Source organism: Lycorma delicatula, chromosome 1, assembly GCF_047948215.1.
Source record: "Lycorma delicatula isolate Av1 chromosome 1, ASM4794821v1, whole genome shotgun sequence".
In the NCBI taxonomy this organism is placed as follows: Eukaryota; Metazoa; Arthropoda; class Insecta; order Hemiptera; family Fulgoridae; genus Lycorma; species Lycorma delicatula.
In genome coordinates, this window is record NC_134455.1 from 294,964,481 (window position 1) to 294,989,379 (window position 24,899).

The 24,899-nt window shown below is 30.8% G+C and overlaps 1 protein-coding gene across 1 annotated transcript in view; it reads right to left on the reverse strand.

Moving 5' to 3' along the window:
* Positions 1-488: 488 nt before the first annotated feature.
* The window catches only part of LOC142333032 (BOS complex subunit NOMO3), a 70,225-nt gene continuing 45,814 nt past the window's right edge, over positions 489-24,899 (reverse strand). Inside the window, exons 13-17 of the mRNA XM_075379818.1 lie at positions 21,861-21,984; positions 16,282-16,475; positions 11,632-11,812; positions 10,875-10,958; positions 489-1,200 (exon numbers count right to left, since the gene is read on the reverse strand). Coding sequence (XP_075235933.1) covers positions 601-1,200; positions 10,875-10,958; positions 11,632-11,812; positions 16,282-16,475; positions 21,861-21,984 — 1,183 coding nt within the window. The 3' untranslated portion in view covers positions 489-600. The remainder of the gene's footprint in view (positions 1,201-10,874; positions 10,959-11,631; positions 11,813-16,281; positions 16,476-21,860; positions 21,985-24,899) is intronic.

A 24,899-nucleotide genomic window follows, 5' to 3' on the forward strand; every position in this document is an offset into this window, starting at 1 on the left:
CAATTGTGTTTATACAATACAAAATTTAAGATTCAGATAGACTCCAATGTAATAGATTTTTTTCTAGTTACTATAATCGATGGTGATATAGAGGAAATTTTCATGAATAAAAGTACAGCAAGTTTTGTAAGCATAACTGTTTGATGTGCAGCAATTCATTTTGTTTGCCTCTGGGTATACGTCTGTGTTGGTGAGCAGGTATAGCAGAGTATATAAGATAGGGAAGGGAATGAACCGTTATGACAACGTTCAGTTTTCAATTACACTGCATTATTTGACAATGTCCTGTCTATTGCACTTTGACTGAACTTATTATTTTTCAATGCTATTTACAACAGTATTTTTTTTAATATACTTCTGCTGCTTACAGAAAGACACCCACCCACCAAACGCACACACATAACACACACACTCAGGTTAACACATGTGTGTCTTTTGCCTTATTTAGATGAAACATGCTCTACAAATAAACTTATATTAGAACGAACTTCAATAACAATAATTAACCTACTTTATTAAACAGAATTACATAACAAAGATAAAAATCACCACTAGACATTGAATAAAGACAGTATTTAAATAAAATAAAACATTCAATTACTATGTTTTCCTAGGTTTCATTTTTCTTTTGCCTATAATAGGTTCAACAATTAATGGAGTATCTGTACCTGAATCATCCAAACTGTGAGTTCTTGTATTTACATTAACACGTGATTGCATTTGCATCAAGTAATTGAAATATTCTAAAACTGAAGTTCGATGATAATAAGTTATTAGTGTAATTAAAAGTAATGGAATTACAATATATGAAGAATGTGATAACTCGCTATCTGTTGAACGTGGCTGTGGGAAGAATGAAAGACGAACTAAACGAAATGAAGAATTGGCTTTAAAATGTACAGGGTGATTAACATATGAGTGAGTAGCCTGTGACAATGATGATTCCAACTGTAATGAATAACTTCGACCATCTGGTACCAATGGGGGAAACGTAATAACCACTGATGTTAAAGCAAATGTTGGTGTTGCTTTTAAATCGGAAAGTCGAACAGAATGTAATGCTACTTCATCTCTGTATAATTTAGCCTTTAGACTACGCAAATGTTCAGGAGTATCTGATGATATGTATACAGTCAAATCAGTCTGACTGATGAGTCTGAAGACTATGAGTCGAAGATTTCGTACATCTTCACGACTTACCTAAAACAAATTAGAATCAGCTTATTAAAAATTACCTCAAACAATAAGAAAATTAACATTACAACTTGTAATGTTTTGTACAATAAAGCAATAAAAATTACATTAAGTAAAACTCCTACTAGTACTTTTCTCTTGATAAACAAAAATTCAATAGTGAGCATAAAGCACGCAGAAAAGTATGCCAATGAGGTTATATTAAATAAGTTACCAAATTTCTAATTTCTGTATTCAATCCTTCCCTACATTTACAAGTTATCATTTAAGGATTTTAACTGCTTTTTTATAGTTGTTAATGCTAAGTCATCATTTAAAAATGTATTCAGAAAAAACACAAACATAAAAAATGTAAATAATATAAAATGCATATAAAAAAAATTATACTCAGAAAAAACACATTCTTGGCTATCAGTCAAGCACAACATTGTGTTGTGATCTGGTCATATAGTTTTCCTAACCTAACCATCTGGCAGTTCAATTTTTTTTAAAGTGTTGCTGTGTAGAAATTACAAAACACTTAAAAGATTGCACAAAGAAATGTTAGTGAACAATCAAGCATATTGCATTCTAACAGGGGATTGTAATATTTATTATCATTTACTTACTACTAGTTAATATTTTGTTTTTCTCTTTACTATCTGTTAAAAACACTATTATACAAATTTCAGCTCAGTCAGAATTTACAATATATATGTATTGGATTAAAAACATAACTAAAAAATTATAAGAGAGTTATGTCACCATTTCAGTCAATGATAAAAATTAAATATTCTGTTGCATTATAATTTGTGTTAGATTAACCCATGAAGTATTTCAAGAATTTCTTTAAATGTTGTGTTGCAACATACCAGGTGATAGAAATTAAGCTAGATAATAGAACTATTATTGATAATAGAACTATTATTGTTTGATATAATTTGAAAATATTTCAAATAATTTTGGGTAGTTTAAATTAAATGTACTATTTCTCTATCATTAATCAATCATTAAGTTCAAACTTGTTCATTAATTATATTTTCACTGCATGTATTTTATAGATTTAGAAGTAAATGACGAACAACAATAAATTTGATCCTCTTAACCCTTCAGAAAATACACACAAAAAAGTAAAGCCTGAATACTATGACTGAATTAGGGAGATAGTGCATTTAATTTAAATTTACATTTAAAATATATTCAAACTATGTTATTAAACAAAATAGTGAAAATAGCATAATAGTAAACTAATATTTATATTTTCTTAAGTTCTGTTGAAGCAGATATCACTTCATAGAGAAAAGAGTAAAGGAAGTAAGAAAATAAATGATAATTAATTGTTATAAATACAGCTATGTATTGCATTAGTTATGTTAACTCAAGAAATGTGGCTATAGTTTTTTTTCTAATAAATGGGTGAGATTCCTAACATTTTTAATGATAATTTTTCTTTCAGTTTTACTTTACAACCTTTATCCTATTTCATGGATAACTTAAAATATGAAAATCAGTAATTAATAACTGGATATTGAAACAACCCAGACCGGTGAAAAATAAATCCTGTCTTTTCAAAATGGATTTTATAAAGGATAGAGGGCCTGACTTACCAGTATTACTACTCACAAAATCGAGCCCTCCAATTAAACTAGCGGCTGATAAAATTCCCACAGTACTAATTCAATGAAGAATTAAGGAAAAGTAGAGGGAAAAGTTGGGGGAACTTATTGTACAAAATGTATGATTTAGAAAGAAAAACTAAAAAAATGGAATTAAGTAATAACAATGTTACGTGTATTTTCACTGCATACTATTTATGTTTATAAGTGAATGATGACCATAATAGTCAAATGTCATTCAGAATTTAGACAAAATAGACTTAAAATACAAATGTATTGTTTATATATATATATATATATATATATATATATATATAAACAATAAAGGTATAGTTAAAATATCGGTTTCAACTATACCTTTTTTTATTGTTTAATATCAGTTGCTATTTCTTATAACTGCAATTGGTCGTAAAAAACTCAGCTCAGTTAATTGTAAAACTATTTGAAACAACTGACTTTAAAGGACTGTAAAATATAAATACAAAATTTGTTGAGAATTTCACTGTAATGGAATGAAAGTATCATTTCAAAATCTAAACCCAATTGGTATTATTTTGTACTGCAATTTTTTTTTCATTATTAATTGTTAAGTCACTTTGAATGAAAATGATCAAATATAGCTTAATTTCTATCACCTGGTATGTTGCAACACAACATTTAAAGAAATTCTTGAAATACTTCATGGGTTAATTTAGGTAAAACAGTAATTTGCATCCTTTACAATATCTGATACTCCTCCATACTTGGAACCTCATGGATGATTAATTATCAGTGAATACTACTATAATCATCTCAACTATTAATTCATCACACCAAGTTGTCTTTTCCAGTTTTATCTCTTTCATTCTCTCTCGAATTCATTGACTCAATTATTCCTCTCTTTCACTTCAGAACATCCTGTTATGTCTCATTCTTTGTAGTAACAATTGTGTCTCTCCAATCAAGATTTAACACATTAAGTTAGAAATAATCCCTTCATCTACATTTTATGACCATCCATTAATACTTCCCTAACCATATTTTTCCTTAATCAAAACTTTCATCTGCAATATTGTTTCTGCATCTATTTTCCAGCAATTGCTGTTTGCTCTTTTTCCAGTTTAAGATCACTTTTTTTTTAATTTTTATGCACTGGCCTTTGGTATAATTGTGCCTTGGGCAAAATGATAAATTACCCTGATCAGTTATAATGGGCAGTTAGTCATTCATCATCTATCCTTTTTCATATCATTGATCCCTTCTTCTCTATTACTATTTCATTGTTGCAATCAGACTCTGTTCCTTTCTCCTTGATGGAGGATACTAGGATCTATAGAGCTAGTTCATTCTTGGTATCTGGTAGAGGAAACTGTCTGTGGATTGACTCAGGAACTCTCTTTACCATCTGGTGGTTGCAGACTAAGTCTAGTCGCTGATGTACTTTTTGTATGAAGCCAATGCTCTATTGGTATGCCTTATTAGGATAATTTTAAACTGTTTCATCTTGTGCTTAACTTCTCCAGTATAACATAATAATAGGCTTATCATTTTAAATTTCATCTAACTTCTTAATTTTCAAACTTTTCATTTTATTACAGACTTTTTTTGTTTTTACAGAGCTCCTTGCATATTTTTCCGTAATTATTATCTGTTTCCTATTAAACTTTTCTCCTCTACAGCTTCTACATCCATTTATTCTTTTACAAGTCTTTAAAAAAAAATAGTGACTTTACTATTCTCTTGTTTATATATACATATAAATAAAATTGTATTTTATGTTTATATATACATATAAATAAAATTGTATTTTAAGTTTATTTTGTCTAAATTGTGAATGACATTTAACTATTATGGTTATCATTTACTTATAAATTTAAATAGTGTGCAGTGAAAACCAATTGCAGTTATCATAAGAAATAGCAACCGATATTAAACAATAGTAAAAATACTGAAAAAAAGAACATTAAATAAGAGGTAATTTGATTAAAGTGACTATGAAACTGATTTAAATTCTAATGAAACAAGTAATATGAATTCTAATTAAAAATATGAAAAACAAATTTTAATTGTTATACATTTCAGAAAATGAGAAATAATGTGGTGGGCTCCACCAATTATTTCCAAAATGGTGAGTTTCTCTCAGTTGTACAAAAATATTTTTTAAACAATTATAAATATATATAACTAGCCTAGTGGGTACCACAGCTTTGCACACATACTTGATATGTACTTTAAGCTTCTCAACACTCATTTGATCTTCAGTTTCAGCAGCTCTGGATGCTGCTTGAAGTTCAGCTTGCAAATATTTTTGTAGCTTAACACTGAGCAAGTGTGACCAACAATTAGGTGGAAAATGGGTGAGAAGAAGAAATGAGATGAAATGGTGACACACTTACAATGGGGTAAAGAAAAAAAAATAGTTGTGCACCCATTTTCAACTTTGATTGTTAATAACTTTAAAACCAAGATGGCTTTCAGAGCCGGGCAAATTGCACTTAGGAAATTTTTTAGGCTTTCAAAAAATTTACTTCCACATTGGTCAATTTTCTCATAACTTTTAAGATATTCACAAAAAACCGTAAAGCTAGGCATAAAAATTTTGTTTAAAGGGGTGTGTGGTAGTTTTTCAAAATTAAATGTAAATAACAATATTTATATTTATTTATTAATATTATTATTTTTTTAAACTTATTTATTTTTTTCGGATAATTAAATGACAATATTAAATTTTTTGCAGTAACCCAGTACTATGAAAAAACAGAAACATCCAGTCCAAAATTTCATTATCATTGTACAAGATACCACAGATGTTTCTGGGTAGATTAAATTTACGACGCAATGCCGCATAACATATGAAGTCTATGAGTATGTGGTGCACAGTCATGCGGCAGTTGCATCATGTGTACAGCGGTGCGCATCCTCCTGACATTGTGTGTGACTCTCGTATGTCCTATCCGCAATTGGCAGAGGACTACTTCTTCACGTCGAGTTTTTCTGCATGGGAATCCCATGCCAACACAGAAACTTTAATCTGCCGGAGTTTATTATTGACAGTAGTCATCCAGTCACCTTGCTCTCAGTGATTGTTTTACACGATTAATAAAATCAGAGGTAGTAACTCTGGTAGTGAAAGGAGGCTGAATACATGCTTCTTTGGCAAAATAATTTGCTTGTTCATTACCTGGAATCCCTACGTGGCTAGGGACCCAGCAAAAATTTACTTTTGTGTTGTGATTACTCAACTCAGCGATTGCGTTGTAAATTTCAATGACGATAGGATGCTTGGAATAAAAGTTTTCTAATGCCTGGAGAGAGAGAATGTTTCTATATTAAGGGCTAAAGATATTTAGAGCCTTATTTATAGCGAGCAGTTCAGCGGTGAACACACTCGTAATACCTGGTAGGCCAAACATATAAGTTCTTTCATTGACAAGAAAAGCACAACCAACGGTATCGTTTTGTTTCGATCAATCAGTGTATATCACCACGTCTGGGTTCATCTAGGAGAGAACACACTGAAACATTTGCCAGAAGACAGTAGGTAGTGTTGATTGTTTATTGTATGTCGTAAGGTCAAAAGTAAAATTTACAAGGTTTATTCTCCACAGAGGATATGAGCATGGACAAGATGGAAAGAATGATGTAGTGTCAACATTTGTATGCTGCAGCAGACATTGGTTACAGACACCTACAGGTGCAGTACAGCGTGGACGGTCCTCATACTTTCCTAAATTAGGATTTCTAAGAACTGAGTCAAAGGCCGGGTGATTTGGCTGTCCTGAGTCGAGCAAAGTAAACTAACAAAAGCTGGTCTCGTCTATCTCAAAGTGATGGTTCACCACAGTCTACACGTACGCTTGTGACAGGGCTTGATCTAAACGCACCTGTGACAAGCCGAAGAAAAGCATGATGTACACCATCCTGCATTTTAAGCACGGTTTGACGAGCTGAAGAGTAGGCGACACAACCATAATCTAAATGGGAACGAACAAGGGAATAGTAAAAACGTACCATACATGACTGATCGGCTCCCCAATTGGTGTTACTAAGGACCCGCATCATATCTAAAAGTTTGGAACATTTTGTCTTCAATTCCTTTATACGTCTGACCCAAGTAAGACAGCTATCAAAAATCAAACCTAGACACTTGACAAATCAATAAGCTCTCCGTTCAGAAAAACTTGCGGAATAGAAGGGTTTCGTAGCCGAGAAAAGACTACACATTTCGTTTTGTCAGATGAAAATGTGAAACTAGTAGTCCTGGGCCAAGCCTCAAGGTGAAATATAGTGTTCTGTAGTAGTCGCTCTGCTGTGGGTGTTGAATGGCTCGCAATGTAAATAACAAAATTGTCAACAAATAGAGAACACGAGATAGGAGCCTGTACACAATTGGTAATATTGTTTATGACCACAGAAAAAAGGTGGTACTTAATACACTACCTTGAGGTACTCCAGTCTCCAAGACGACACTAACTGAGAGTGAATCGTCTAAACGAACACAAAACATTGGGGGACACGGGTCGGTTGGGGGGGGGGGGGTTTCGACCTAGACCCAAAAGGGTTTGGGGCTAGTTGGCCCCTGACCCGAGATATAGGGAACGAAAGATTTCCTATATAAAGATATTCAAAAAAACTTAGAAAAATTTCTCTAAGTTAATGATTGGTGACTGGTCCGTGAACGAGTCCCTTATTGTAATTCTATAAGTCCTAGGCTTTTCCAAAAACGCCCTCCCTTTCAGGCCACCACAATGAAAAACTCAAAAATACTTCAAAATAAATTATAAAAATAAAATAAAATAAAAAAGAAATTAGTTGGTAAAATTACCCTACTAAGTGCACCTCTCTCCGCTAGGAGCACTGCTGCCGGCTTCTCCCGTACTCTGGGTGGAGATACATTCCGGTAATACTTTTTGACGGACTATTCTTAGTATCAATCGGCCACTTCCTGCAGTATTTTACTAAAACCACGTGTTTTTATTTTACACTTAAAATCCTTATAACTAACACAATACTGGTCCTACCACCACAAAATTTAATACTATAACGTATCCTAAACTATATTATACGCAGACACCCTCAGTTTCACTTAAAACTACTCAGAAAAAACTACAACCTTCAGCAAAGTTCGCCGCCACGTGCTTAGCCTAGGTTTACTAAAAACACTAATAACTTAAAAACTAACAAACCGATTTCACTCAAACTTGTTTTTATTTACTTCTATTAACGTTTTCTTAAAACTACAACGACTTTTAACCCTATACACACTGTTTAAAATTATTCTTAAATAACGACACTGTTTGCCGCCACCGTATTTAACACAAAACCGGTAAAAACTTCTGTATTCCTTAACCGATTTTCAAAATTTGTTCACTCACTCGCTCATTTTACTCTATATTTTAATAATTAACACACTAGAACACGATAAATCCACAATCACACGCAAAAATTAGACCACTACGGGAACTGTCTAATGGCGATCCGTCCAGCCTTGAGTCCAGTACTCAACTGGGGCGGAAAGACTTGTTCGGAGAATAAACCACTATAAATACTCAAAAGGTGTTGTAGTGCTGAGTTAGGAAGGTTTGAAAGCATACCAAGGCGAACATTGTCCGATCCAGGGAAAGTGTCACGTGAGTTCTTAAGTACGTGTAACAATGAGTGTTTAATTCACCAACCAAATCACCAACGTTTAATGACACTATTTCTATCTATAACTTGTACCTTTGAAAATCGTTATTATACGATGAAGTGAGAGACACCGAGCGGAAAGATTTTGCTAAAGTATTTGCTACAATCGAAGATGATGAAAGGAGTTCTCCTTCATCAATAAGACCAAGAATAGATTGTCTTGGTGATCCGAAAATAGCATGGATTTTTTCCACACAGTAGACGTGGGAGTAGTGCGTGAGATAGTGTTCACATATTTTGTCCATGAACTCCTCTTAGCGTTCAAGAAGACTCGGCGGCATACCGCTCTAGCCCTGCAGTATAAATTTAGATGTTCAGTTGTAGGTCTATTATTAAATAGTGTAGTGCCCGCCGCCAATTCCTAATAGCAAATTTGCAATCGTCATTCCACCATGGAACAGAAGGACGTTTAGGATTACGCGATGTTTGTGGGATATATCTGCTGGCAGTCTCAAGTATCATGGACATAAAAGAGGAACATTGTTCAAGGATGTTCGCACCATCGTCATACTGGGTCATATACGAGGGTAAGTCAATTATTATCTGCAATGTAGTTATAAATTTTATTGCAATACAAATAGGAAACTTACATGTACATCATTTTTCAACATAGTCCCCTTGCATTTCAACGCACTTGGTCCATCATTGTACAAGCTTACCAATGCCCTCATAAAAGAAGGTTTTTAACTGAGCTGCGAGCCAGGAATGCACTGCTTCTTTCACTGTTTCATCCGAGGTAAATCAACGGCCCCTTGATGCCTCTTTGAGTAGACCAAACATGTGATAGTCAGAAGGGCAAGATCAAGACTATATCGAGGATGAGCCAGTACTTCAAAGTTGAGTTTCAGCAGTGTATGGACGGATACTGTCGTGCAGCAACGCAACACCTTTCAACAGCAGTCCTTGACGTTTGCTTCAAATTTCAGGCTTCAGCTTGGCAGTAAGCATCTCACTGTAACGTGCACTGTTTATTGTCATGTCCCTTTCCTCATAATGTTCCAGTACTGGGCCTTGTGATTCCCAAAAAACCATAAGCATAAGTTTTCCTGCGGATGGTTGGGTCTTGAACTTTTTTTTGTAGGGTGAATTTGGATGTTTCCATTCCATACTCTGCCGTTTACTCTCCGGCTTGTAATGATGGATCCATGTTTTGTCACCTGTGATGATTCTGTCTAAGATGTCCCGTTCATTACCATAGCAATCCAAATGTTTTTGGCAAATGTCCAAGCGCTTTTGTTTATGCAATTGTGAGTTGTTTTGGAACCCATCTTGCACAGACTTTATGAAACCCAAGTTTGGATCATTTTGTAGGCAAAACTGTGACTAATTTGCAGACAATGTGCTACTTCATCAATAGTTACTCATCTGGCTAAGAAGACCAAGTCACGTGCACGCTCAATGTTTTCCTCATTTGTGGTGGTAAATGGACGTCTAGTTCCTTCGTTGTGCGTAACACTTGTGCGACGGTTTTGGATATTTCAATCCATTCGTAGACCCTCCATTGCAGCAACACACTGTTCCCGTACTGTACCGAAAGTCTTTGATGAATTTCGGCCCCTGATACACCTCCAACCACAAAAAACAGATCACTGAACATTGCTCTTCTTTGGTGCAAACAAAAAGCGGAGCAGCCATGATTAACGGCAGGGCAGCTATAATGGAACTAACCTAGCAGCATCAAACCTGCACAGACATAACAATTAAACCATGCATGTGTCATCTACAACACGACGGTACTACCAACATAAACAAAAATATAACTAAATTGCGGATAATAATGATGCTAACATTATAACACATAATGATGGTAAAAGAAGAAAACCATTAAAAAATTACAATTAAAAAATTTTTAAATTATATTTGATTTGTACAGTAGTATGTGCAATTATGGAATAGTTTTGAATTTTATATTGTTATTACATTGATGGTAAAGGACACATTTATCAATTTTGTATCAAACAAAATTCAAAGATTACACCTATTAATAATAATGTTTAAAAGTTTATATGATAGAAGTGGGCATTTTGGTTTATGCAACAATAAGAAATAAATATCATTATTGACAATCATGAAAAAAACACATTATAATAAATCTATATTAAACTTATTTTGTTAGAGTATTGCTATTATGTTCAAGTACTTTTCTAAAAATAATATTATAAAATCTGAAAAAAATGACATCTATTAGGACAATGAATCAAGCTCATCACATGAATTAACAAAAGTAAGTAATAAGAGCCTAAAGAAATCTAGGATTGCTAGAATACATATCTACAGGTTGCTAGCATATGAATAATCTTAAATTCTCACTTTAACAACAAATGGAGGGAACATTGAAGATTTAGATTAGCTAATCTTCATGACCAAGTTAACAATAAAATGCAGAGATTATCATAAAAATAACTAGAAAAAACATACTTTGACTGATAATCCATCTGGAGTTGCTCTTCTGATTTGTTCATTAACTCCTGGGCCTTGTTTCATGCGTACAGTATATTCACACTGAAAAAGATAATAAATTTAATAAAATAATAATACTTTTCTTACAATATTAACACATAAAAAAACCATCAATATCAAATTATTACTTATATAAGTACTTAAACTGTTTTTTTTTGCTAAATAGCTTTGGTTGTACCAAAATTTAAAAGTTTTTAAACTGTAAGATTCCCTATTCACTTATTTCTAATTAACTGTTTAACAATGACTACATAGCAATGATTTGTTACAATATCAGCAGAAATTAATCTATTGGAAAAATGCACCTAGAATTGCTTATTTTTAGAGACCTAAGGGATTCTATTGTTACACCCAGTGATTCTAAAACCTTTAAAAATAAAAATGTAATGTTTGGTAATAACCATCTCCTAATATAAAATCTCTTGATCCTCAATGAAGAATAAGTTTAAAAAAATAATTTAAGTTTAAAAATATGGATTTTAAGCTACAATAAACTGTTTCAGTGTACGATCAAACAATCTTACTCAAAAATTACTCTTATACAGAGCTAAAGGACTCAATGAAACCTTTACAACTCTTTCTATTTGCCTCTCACAAATTCCTAAAAAAGAAAACTGAGGCACAAACAAATAACTACACATATTTTAATTTGAAAACGATCAAAAATAACTTTTATACACAGCTCAATTAAAATAATAAAAATCTGCATGACTACCTGAGGCTGCAGTCCTCTAATACGGAACACACCATTTGCTTCACTAGTGCTTTCTTCCTGTAACTGACTACAATCTGGATGCTCACCACTTGTTCCAACAGCTTCAACTACAACACCTACTTCAGCATCACCACTGAGTGATGTTACAGTACCAAATACACTGTACGCAACTCTATGTCCACTGAAAAAAAAAAATCATGAAATGGGTCAATTAAATAATAGTTTTATAAATTATATACTTAAGAATAACAGAACAAATGTTACAGAGTGAATGTTTCTATTAATTACCTAAATTTGAATTTCTTTAAACAGAAAAGCTTCAAAATTATAATAGTAACAAGATTAATTTTTTCATAGTCAGTATTTTTAAATTATATAAAAGATGACAGTATATTATAAAGAAATAGAATTGATCCATTAATCAGTGATAACTATTAAATGATATGTATAGAAGAAATATATATTTAGCATAATTGCCACAGTTATAGGGCTCAAACCAATGCAGAAAGCTTTAGGTGGCATGCTATTATTCTATTGTTGTGTTAATGTTATAAGAGCTTCTAATTGGGTGAGAATAACTCACTGAAGGAATGATTTTACCCAAGACAATAAGGTTTCAGTTACGATAATATTTTGCACTTACCATGGACTTAATCTGCATGACAAGCTTAGTGTTTCTATTCCTGATTAAAAAAAAAATTGTAGCATTATTCCAAATGAATCTGTTAGGGACACAAAAATGACATCTTGCTGTTTTTCTCTATGATGTAATATTATGCTTTTGGAATTGTACACTCTTAATCTTAGACGGAATTCCTGCCTTTTCAGCAACAATGACACAGGATGTAGAATGATCTAGAAGTAGTGTCACCATCAACAGAAGTTCTCAATTAAATGGTGTTTCAAATATTTCCATAGTCAGCATGCAATTACACTTTATAATACCTGTTATAAGCAACTAACAAAAGCGTAGGATGGATAAAGCTAAGTATTTCTTTGAAAAGGAGTGAAGTCTTTGTGAAATTCTATACTTTTCTCATTATTTGAGACAATACAATTCTTGTTTATTTGGATACAGGATTGAAAATGTCTTTTCCATCAATTTTTGAACATCACTGATGTTGTATGATTACTGTGTAAACAATAAGAGGAGACTTAAAATAACTCTAAAAATTTCACTTCTGAATTTTTTGCATAATAACTGTCAGGAAATGTCCTTTCAACTCTGAATGTTGGAGACTTCTATTTAAAACTAAACAATGGATTATATGAAATATTTCAGGTTGCATTTATTCATGTGCTTTACGCAATAACTCCATTAATATAATAAATCTTCTCAATTGAGAATAACAAATTTTATGCATACATCATGACATCAAATACTTCAATACCTAGTGCAACATTTGGAAGCTCCTAAGAAGAGGCCACAGATCAGCATTCTGAATCCAGGTATTGATATTAGCGCTATCAACTACTTTTAATATTAATCAGGTTAATCCAGTGATTTTATTATCATATTCTCATTACACACATTTTTAGCCAAACTATCAGACCTAACTAAATTTAGGATATTTAATAAAAATCATTCCACTGCAAACCCTACAATATTATTAAAGCTAAATTAAAGGTTATAACAAAGCAAAAATTTGTGGCCACATATTTAGTAATATGCACCCCCTGACTGTACATGACCTTTATAATCAGATAAATACAGACATAATATTCACTCAGCATTGTTTATTATTATATTCACTAAAAGCCATATATTTAATTTTAAAATCTGATTAATTACAGTACTCTATTAATGAAGTATTTCTAACATAATAAAAATCTTCTGTTCAGAATCATACATTTGAGCTATAGGTATGAAAGTTGAGAATTTTGATGCTTACTTTGAATCAAAATACGAAACCCCTTATCTAATTTCTAATTTTGGAACTCTAATTTCACTTCTTGTTTAGATCAGTTTTCAACTGAAATTTGTTTGGCTACTGAAGAACTTCTTCCAGAGGAAAGTTGTTGATTTAAAATGATTTCAATGTATGCGATCAAAGATTGTATATCTTTTTATATCAAAACTTTTAATTATTTTTGCAGTTAGGTCCATTTTGGATTTCCTGTCCATATACGTGATGTAACCTGATAGCACTTATTATACTGATGTTATACTAAAATTATTCTATGTTTATGGGCCAAATATTATGAGTGATGCTAAAGTAAAACAGTGGTGTCATTCACTTCGAAAAGGACAAATGAATGTTCATGATGAAGAAAGTAGCAGGCCAGCTGTCAGTGATAAAGAATGATTCATTGAAAAAGTTGACAAAAAATTTCAAGAAAACCGATAATGTTACACCATAATACAATTGTCTTTGTTGTTTCACAATGTCTGATTTTTGAAGATTTAACTAAAAAATTGGGTTACAAAATTTGTGTACCAAATGGTTGTTGAAGATGTTAACTAAAACACAAGGAAAGACATCTTGCTGCAATGTGTAAATTTTTACAGAATTTGAAAATGAGGTAGATAAATTGTTTAATCACAGTGTTACCAGAGTGAAACATGGATTTCTTATCCAAACATTGAGACAAAGCAGCAGTCAATGCAAATTCATCATCTCCTAGACCAAAGAAGTTCAAATAAGAATGTTCGATAAAGAAGCTTATGGCTATTGTTTTTTGGGACAAAAAGGTGTTTTGCTTGTTCAAGTTAGTGATCGTGGAATTAATGTGAATGCCCATATGTATTGCAAAACATTAAAAAATCTTATAATGGCTATAAAAAAAATAAACAACATGGGATGCTATCTCCCAGGATTTGTTTTTTCATAACGCCAACTCAGCCACATATGCAAATCAGACATGGATTTGTATGTGTGGCCTGATGATTTTGTTGGAAAATTTCAATCATCCATCCTATAGACCTGACTTAGTCCCAGCAATTATTTTCTTTTTCTTCATCTTAAAGAGTGACTTGCAGCATAAAGTTTTTGCAATGATAATCAACAGAAAAATTGTGTTACTGTGTGGTTTAAGTCAATGGCAGCAGAATTTCTTGAAGAGCAAATGAAGAAGCTACTGAAATATTATGAAAAATGTGTTAAAAAAAGTGTGTAAAACACTATGAAGTTGAATGCAGTTATGTAGAAAAGTAGTAAATAGGTCGTTTTTAAGCATAAGTAATAAAGTTTGCTCATATTTCTCAATCTTGTTTTTATTTTAAAACAGACATTACTTTAAAACAAGCCTTCTTGGGAAAAATGGCTCCAATCTCCTTTTGATCTCTTTTTCCTCATTATCAGTTCTTTGAATATAAGGCTGACTGCCACATTTTTCACGCTGAGGATGCTACAATATTAATGAGAGAACCATTGTATCTTTATTGTTGTTTGGTATGGTAGGGGGGTTACCTGAAAGCCAATTCAGGGACTCAGTTTACTATCTAATGGCTGCTCAACAGCCAAAATGGTCAAAATATTTATTTGAAAAAACTAGGCCTTAAGTAAAAATAAAATTAACTTTCAGCAGTGGTTCATAAATATTTAATTATTTAACAATGCTCTTTTAGTTTATTTTTATGTTTAAGTTACCTGAATGGAGGAAAGATAATCTTCTATGGATGTTAATTATACAGACTTTGATAAGGCCTTCAATAAAGTTAATCATGAACTGTTAATTCAAAAGTTGTATAATTATATCTTCTTTTCAAGAAACGTAATTAATTTTTGCATTAATCTTAAAATTTCATTATTCTCACAATTTCATTACTCTTAAAATCACATTTTGTGAACAGCAGCAGTACATCTCAAACTTCTTATCTGACTTTTCTTCTTCCTTAACAGAGTAGCCAATGAAAAGCACAGTTCATGGAGAAAACTCTTTCAGATAATTCACCTTTTTAAGAGAATATCTGATAAGCTGAATTTGGTTCTTTAGTTTGATTAATTCATTTAGATACTCTGCTTCATCTGTACTCTAACCTTGACGCAACATGTGAGCGAATCATGATCTCTAATCTCCCATTTCTTTTTTTCTAATATTAATTTATTTTGTTATTTTTAAAATTAATTCTATACAGTAATTAAAAAAGAATAAAAACTTCACTTGCTTATATTAATTTTGAATTGAATAACAGTTTAATTTGTAATTATTACTTTCCTTTCCCATTTTAATAGAATGTGTTGTATCTAAATATAGTCTTATGAAGATTATTATGAACATGTTCTTATGAAAATAATCTTTTTTTAATTCAGTTGCTCTAATTTGTGAAGTTTTGTTCTTTCAGGGTAAACATCTAGAAAATAAAATATATAACAATAAAACATAAAGAAATGAATTATGCGGTATCATTCAGGCAATTACTTCTGAGGTGGCATGTTCTCAAAGATAATTGGTTAGAAGAGTATAATCATCTTGACATTATTGTGGAATCTATTCAGAGTTTTAAAGCTTTTTATTTCAGTTAAGCACAGCCAACTATAAATCAACTTTAAATACACAATCATATGTCTAAATTTCAGTACTTTTCTAATTTCACTCATATAATAAAATGTTTGTGTGAAATCCATAAGTAAATAAAACTTAACATAAATATCCAAAAACTAAATTGGTTATAAATGTAAACAAATAATATGCAAGTGAACTTCTTACGATAGAACAATATTGATGGTCACTCCTTCTTCTACTTTGAACATTTTTGATGGAGGATCAAAGCGATATTCTTTCATCATAGGACGTAAAAAGTACTCATTAGGAGAAAGAGACAGAAATCCCATTTTACCATCTGGACCAGTAATACTATTTCTTCGATAGCTTTCTCCTCCGGATAGAGAAAGCAAAACACCCTAAAACAAAACATTAAAATGATTTAAAAATTATTTTATTAAAAAAAATATATATATATTTATATATATATAAATAGAATAATTTACTTGTGGATGATTTCAAACAGCTGGCTAAAAAAAGTTTTCCCTGCAGGCATATTTAAATTCTGTAATTGGTGGGAAATTTTTGTTTTGCAGTTGATCAGCTCACAAAATTACTGTACTTAACGGTTCAATTGTTCAGTTTAGTTTTTTATATCTGTATTGAGAATAATGGTATTTAAATAATCACAACAAGAACAAGTTTGTATGGTTCAATGTTGATTAAAAATAAAGGTGTTACTACAATCCATGAAGAATTCCATGTGAGATTTCATAATTTTTCATAAACAATCTATCAACACTTGCATAAGTTTGAACTGAACGGCTAATAAACAGTAATAATTATCTTTATTGGTCTGATGAAAATCTTCATGTAATTATATGGAGAAGAAACCTAACACACATGGAGTTCGTTTATTGTGGGATCACAAAAAAAAGTGAAGTAACCTTATGAGCAGTGTAATAGGTAATTTGTACCTTAAAATGTTTCAAGATGTAGTAATTCCTAAGTAAATAAACAACCCGATATTAGCATTGGCCATCCCTATGTTTGGCAACAAGATGGGTACCTCCTCACTAGGCTCTTTGAGTCAGATCTAACTCAAACATTTCCAGAATGGTTAATCATATCAAGCTGAAATTTTTTATACTGTGAGGGTACTTAGAGGTTTACTTGTATAAAAATAATAAACTAAATCTCTTAATCCATTTCAAAATGGCAGCCATGTAAACTTTTTAATCGTTAATATCTTTGCAACTACTGACTTATTTAAAAGCTACATTATTACAAAAAATGTTAAACATTTTAAGACAAATGAATTGCACTCAAAATTTCATTCAACATTTTTTTATTAACAATAAAAAAAGTTTACATGCCGCCATTTTGAAATGGGTTGAGATCAACTTTATTAATTTATGCAAATAAACCTCTTGGTGCCTTAGTAGTAAATAAAATTTCAGCTTGATACAATTAACCATTCCTGAGAAATAAATTTTTATATTAAAAATACAAAATGGTTGATAGCCATAAACTATGTGTTTCCACACATATGTTGATATAAAGTTTTTTCTTTATTTTGATGTGGGAGGGGACCATCCCCCTAATTCTTGAAATAGTTTTTATAAACACTCTGTATTCAAGTAAGAAATTTTTAAAATAATTAATTTGTAAGTTTTAGAATATCGATACACGAAAAGTATTTCTGACAAAAAAATAGTATTACCTAAACTGTTTATATCCTGTACATTTTGTTAAGGATTGTATTATACTATAGCATTTCATCTAAAATTGATATTTTTCTTGGTGCTGAATTTTATCTTAATGTTATCAAACCAAACAAATTTACTTGCAGTACTCAATATCCAGTCATTCAGGAAACATGGTGAGGCCACATTCTTGCTGGATATCTACCCATCAAAAATCAATTTAATAAGTCGATTTCAATATTCCTTAATTGAAGAGACAATCTCTCATCCATCATGGAAAAATTTTGGGAAATTGAAGGACTTATTAAGGATTTATACAGATGACGGTAACAGGAAAATCTCATTTATCAACTCAAAAAATATCTATATAAACAAACACGGAAGATTTGTTGTCGCACTCCCACATAAAAAAGTTGGTAATTCTCTTGACAATTCCAAAGATTTCTGAGTATAGAAAGAAAACTTAACACAATCCTACTCTTAAGACTAATTATTCTAAGTTTATTCATGAATACATAAACTTAGGCCATATGTCTGAACTCAATTCATATAATTTGTCAACTTTGGAATCAAATGTAGTAACACATAATGTTACTGCATTATGTGTTTAAGGAATCAAGCCTAACAACTAAAGTTTGAATTGTATTTGATAGTTTATCACTACTTGGCGTACTACTTGTTGGTCCTACTGTCCAACAAGATTGTTTTTCAATAATCCTTAGATTTTGAATATATAATTATGTTAATACAACTGACATCACAAAAATATACAGGCAAATTCTGGCCACACTTAAAGATAGCAATCTATAACAGATTTTATGGTGAAACTCCCCTGACCAACAACTGAAACATATGCATTAAAACTGTATATACAGTTAATGCTTCTTTTTTGGCCACCAGGTGCCTTAATCAAATTGCTGAAGATAATAAGGATCAATTTCCTGATGCTTGTCAAGCTACATTAAATAATTTTTATGGCGATGATTTCATCACACGAAGTGAAGATCTAAATGTTTTTATCAGTTAAAATTAGATATAGCTTATTTATTTAGCAATATGGAATTTTCTACTATATAAATGGTTTTACTAATGATCTAAGTTTAATTTCTTTAAACAATAATTTCAATGATTCACTAAACAAAAGGGAAAATGTATGCACATTAAGAATTCAACAAAACAATCAACAATTTGGCCAGAAGTATTTTTATTTAAACATTTTATGCAAAAATTATGGCAAATTAAATCTAATTGGGATAAAAATTTTACCTGATAATTAATTAGTAACATTACCATTAATAGATTAATTATGTAAAACTGTAGTCTTAAATCTTTTTAAATTCATGTATTTGCTGATGCCTCACTCATAGGTTATGCAAGTTGTATTTATGTCAGAATTATTTAATCTAATATTACAATGGAAAAATTTCATCCAATCTAATCTGTTCAAAATCTAAAGTTGCCTGCTGAATCAGATTTCTCTACCAAGTTATCTGTTTGTTTACTTTTATCTTGTGCGATGCACCAAGTGATCATATCTTCAAATATTACAATTAATGGAATTCGTTAATACTCTAACTTCATAACTGCATTACACTGGATTCATGGTGAATTTTTTAAATGTATTGTTGGTAATATAGTATCAGACTCAACTGTCTATCTCTAATTCATCAGGCAATCCTGCAGATATTCTACCTTGTGGTTGTTCTCCTAAGTGACTTTGAACATTTTGACTTGTGGTGGCATGTTCTCTTTGGTTCTTACATGATTCATCATTCTGGTCAAATAGCAATTTCATCTTGAATGAATTTATTCCTTCATCTGCGTGTGATATTGAAGAACATTAAGGAATTCAATTCCAATTTGTTTCTACATCACTCACAGATATTACTGAGGACTTTTTGTCTTTGTCCAGACTTTTAGTTATTGCTTCAGATTCATTTATAATGTAAAATCAAAATCTTCTGAAAGAAACATTGATAAGTTATCCATTAAAGAATTAAATGATACTCTCAATGTTTTCATTTGATTATAAAAGTTAACCAACCTATTTTGGTTCAGAAATTAATGATATTCAAACTGGATGACAGATTTCAAAAGTGTAAATTATTTTCTCTTATCCATTTTTAAGCATTAACAGCATGCTTTGGTGGTCGTCTTCAGAATTCCAAGCTGTCATAAAATAATAAACATCAATTTATTCTACATCCTAACACCCACATAACAAGATTAATAATTGAAAGTGAACATTTTTGCCTATTACAAGGCAGCTATCAGTTAATTCACCATTCTCTTTATGAAAGATTTTGGATTATCAATGGTAGGTAAGGTTATTATCCTCATTCAGAAATGTATAAAATGCTTTCATTTTAGTACCAAAAGGCTAAATCAACAACTTGGTCAATTACCATCTACTCTAGTTATTCTATGTAAACCCTACTTTTGCTGCACTGTTGATTATGGCAGCCCTACAATGATTTGGCTTGGCAGGCAGAGATCAAAGGCCCTGTCAAAGTTTTTTATATTCTTATTCATACGTCTTGTTACTAAAGCTATTCATTTGGAATTAGTATCCATTAACTTCAGAAGCTTTCACATCATCACATTAAAATGTTTTATATTTTGTAGAGCTCTTCCAAATCAAATATTATCTGATAATGGAACAAACTTCAAGGCTGCAAGCAATACTTTTCATGAACTGTTTACGCTATTTAATTCAAGGAATTTCCAATCCAATATATAGTCGTTTCAACTTCAAAGTGAATAAGTTGGTCAATCATTCTTTCTTCCTTCCTGTATTTTGTTAGACTGTAGGAAAGTGGTATTAAGTGTCAAATTCCATCTCTGTCAGGTTGTAGGACAAACTATTCTAAAACAACTTTCAAGATATTATTCACAGACCAATACACAAATTATGCCTGATATCAATTTTAAGTGACCGATGTATTTATTCAAAAGGTTATTTATTCAAGATGTAATTATTTAGAGTTATATATTGAAGATGTATTTAATCAAAAAAATATTCATTCAAGACATATTTAATCAGAGTTACTCATTCCAGATGTATTTATTCAAAGATTTTTATTCATTTAAGTGTGTTATTTCAATGATATTTTAAAAATCACCTAATTTTGGCGAGCAGATATATAGAGATGTGATATTGGTCTAACTTCTAAGTCCAGTGACCCAGTAATCTTCTTCTTTATCAAATAATGAATTGTTTTACATGTACTATTTAATAACTCATTTGTTTTAAGTAGTAGTTATTTTGAAAATTTAAGTGCTATAATGTTTAACTCTTTGTTCTAATTTAATTGCACGAAAAGGTACAGGGCACAGGCTCTTCAATCATTTTATTCAAATATGTGTTTGTAAAAATAAATATTACTTTACCTTTAAATCATCTACATTCATTTAGAGAATCGACAATCGGTACAATGCATTAGACATACAATTAAATGTGTGGTATGATTTGTATAAGACCTCTACGTTAAATTTTACAATATTTAATCAAATAAACTGTATATATTTTTCCAAATTACACAAAGAAATTCTTATAAATAAACAAATAAAAAGGAAACTTCAAAATTATTATTTTTATTTAATTAAAACGATGATTAATTCTATAAAAAGAGATCACAAAATAAAATTTTTAAATTTCAAACTTGTAAAATTTCAGTATATAATATATCATTTTTTTTAAAATTTTTATTTACTTTTTATTATGCTAGCATAAAAAAAGCTATATCATGTACCTAGCTAAATTCATAAAAAAGGTTTTTGAGATATTCACCTCATCCTTACATTCCTAATTCACTTATTCTTCTTTCTTTTTTTTTTTGAAGCACATTTGCTCTAAAAATTTAAGAAACAATATGCAATAATAATAATAAATCATACAATATACTAAATTATTTTTCATTCTTTTTTCCCAAGATAATAATGGATGAAAACTATAATGGTTGAGATCAGCCACTGTAAAAAATTTAAGGTTCAAAGCATGTTTTACTCTTTGTTATTTTTACTTTGTAGACATTTCTTACAAATACAAACCAAGTTATAAAAGGAAAAGATCAATAAAAAAATTTAACATCAACAAACCTGGAGAGGTGATCCATCAGCTTTATCTTTTACTTCAACTATCACTTCAGCTAATTTATGCGCATTAAAATCACCACTGCTTGTTGGTCCATTCAGTACATACCCCTCTTTTTCAGCAACTAATCTGAGAACAAAAATGAATTCAACTACTGAAACAGAAAAGAAATTCCTAAACTAAGTTATTATTAATAAGGCATATTCATATTTTGATCAAACAGATTTGACACGAGTAAAAAGATGTTTCACAGATGTCAAAAATCCCATTCATTGATAGAACGTAACATTTATTTAGTAAACAGTTTTTATATGAAACTTCTGCCTTTGAATATTAGCTGGAATTTTTTTTAACTTATGAGTTATTGACATGAAGATAATTGTCTTCAATAGAAAACTGTTACATTCCTTACATAGCATAAATTATTTCATTATTACTTTATAATCAGTATTTAGTTTTAAGTTTTATTTACTAAAATTGTGATGTAACTCTATGCAATCTGGTTGTAGTTCCAAGTTCAGTTTTATAGAAATTGTGATAACTGGATCTCTGATTTTTAACAATAAGATTATATTATATTACAAATGCATACATTTGTGTGTGGATTTATTTTAAAATCTGTTAAAAATTTTCCCTTGGATACTCTTCCCGCACTTCTGAATCTAGAAGTGTCTCCAAAAGACTACTTAAGAGGCTAACCATGAGAAATCACTCATAACACTACATAGTATTTTTACAAACCAAAAATCTCTTGAATTACTACAAGTTGTTAGTGCAGTAACTCCTCTAACAGAAATTTAGTTCCACAGACAGAGAACCATTATTAAAAAAAGAAAAGAACCTTTTGCTAAGAGTCAGTTGAAATTTTTCACTGAAGGGGAAAAAATCACCAATAAATACACTAATTTAATGGCATCAAGAAAGAAATTCCTACATTGCAGGAACTTACTGAAGATAGAATTTTTATTAAGTTGAAATGTAAGTGTATACTGATTTTAGTTTAGATAAGGAAAGAGATAACTTTTAAAGATAAAAAACATGAATATTTTCATCATCATGTCTGAGTAGTAGACACTGTTTATTGTATGCTGATTTTTCAAATAATCACAAAAGACGACACCTTGAGCATCCCAAAAGACAGTCAACATGACTTTTCCTGCTGATCCTTGCATTCTGAATTCCTTTCGGACAGGTGAGCTGGTGTACTTCCATTCCATGATTTGTCTTTTGGACTCTGGTTCAAATGGTAAACCCAAGTTTCATCACATGTTAAAATCTTGTTTAGAAAAGGGTAACCTTCCCTTTCACAGCGTTCTTTCAAGTCTGTACACACTTTGAGTCTTGTTTCCTCGTGTTGTTGCATTAAATCTTTCGGGACCCACCTTGCACTTGTTTTGCTATATTTCAGGTTGTTACTGATAATGTTATGAACTGTGCCAACACTTACTGCAACTGTTTTTTCTACCTATTCAACTGATTACAGTCAAATATATAGAACGACATATTAATGTCAGTCTTCATGAATGTCATCAATGCGGGTTTCAAGCGAAGGAGTTGACACTTCAATTGGCGGCCAGGATGTTGCTTGTCAGTCACTGAGGTTTGACTGCTTTTGAACTGTTATACCCACTTATAAAAATTTCCACGATTCATAAAAGTTTTACCATACTGTAAAATCATTCGAGAAAAGATTTTAGCCGGTTTATCACTTTCAGAAAGCAAAAAACAGATCGCTGAACGTTGTTCAACTAATGTGAAAACTTCAAGTGGACATGCCATTGTTAAATGTAATATTGAGGTTATAAACACAATAATTTCTATCTGTCAGCTATTCTTAGCTCATCCCAGTGATGTCAACTTAAAGTCATGAAAGTACAAACTCCTCCTATAAACTGTTTCATTTCTACATCAATTTGTCTCTTTAATTATTGAATGTCCCTGGTATATTGAACACAAATAAAATTGGACTGTAAGTTTTGGTTGTACTTTCTCATAAGAGTTTTTTCTAATGCGCACGTGCGCACACACACGCGTATTTAATGATGTTAATAAAAAGTGATTTTTAAATTTTAATCTCCTAAATCACCTAAACTGTAACGACAGCTTTTTACTGCTGTCATATATTTATTAATAAATTAGTAGTTGTCTTATTTATTTGTTCTACATAGTATTCAATTCACTTATTACAGTTTTATAAAAGCAGTTACACAAATGAAAAAAAATTGTAAAACATTTAAAAAACCAAACTAGTGAAAAGTGTTAAATTTGGTAAACAATTAATTACCTAAAATGATGTTACAGAAAAAATGGTAATATTTATTAACTGGTTGACCTTCATTTTAAGAATAACCTTTTTAAACATTTGCTTTGCTGTCTTTATGATACTGTCATTCACCAGACACCAGATATATAGACATCAAGCAATTGCAAACTCTATTATGGCTCTGCCTTTATTCATTTTTCCAAGCTAATTCTGAAATTTTTAACTCAAAATGCAATTCCTGAAGTTCACGAGCACACAGATTGTCAGATTAGGCTACAGATCATATTTTTAAGTAGAAGAATCCTTTATAGCAACGTGATTTGAAAGCAAAGAGAAAATTATGGAAGAGAAACAGTGATGCATCTAAATTCTGTTTTAAAATAATTCTAGAAATATTTTGGACTATAAAATAAGTGCTAGAATAAATGTGTTTAATAACAAGGATTACACTTTAAAGGAGTTAAGAGCTCAGCATTCTATAGTATGTTCATACTATCTATACTATGTTGATTCTACAATATGTCTATAAATATTCATTCTGTAGTAAGTGAAATATGAATGCTTTCATATTTCATATGCTTAAGAATGGACTATTGGAAACTTTAGAACATACTTCATATTGTTAGTATCTTGTCAACTGTAAGTATATTTTTATTATTTATATTAAAAACGTTTTAATAAATGTTTCATTTGTAATTGCTAATCAACTGAAAATAAGCGATTTACAGTCATTCTTTACATGGTAAAAACAATAAACAATAATAGGAACTAAAAACAATAA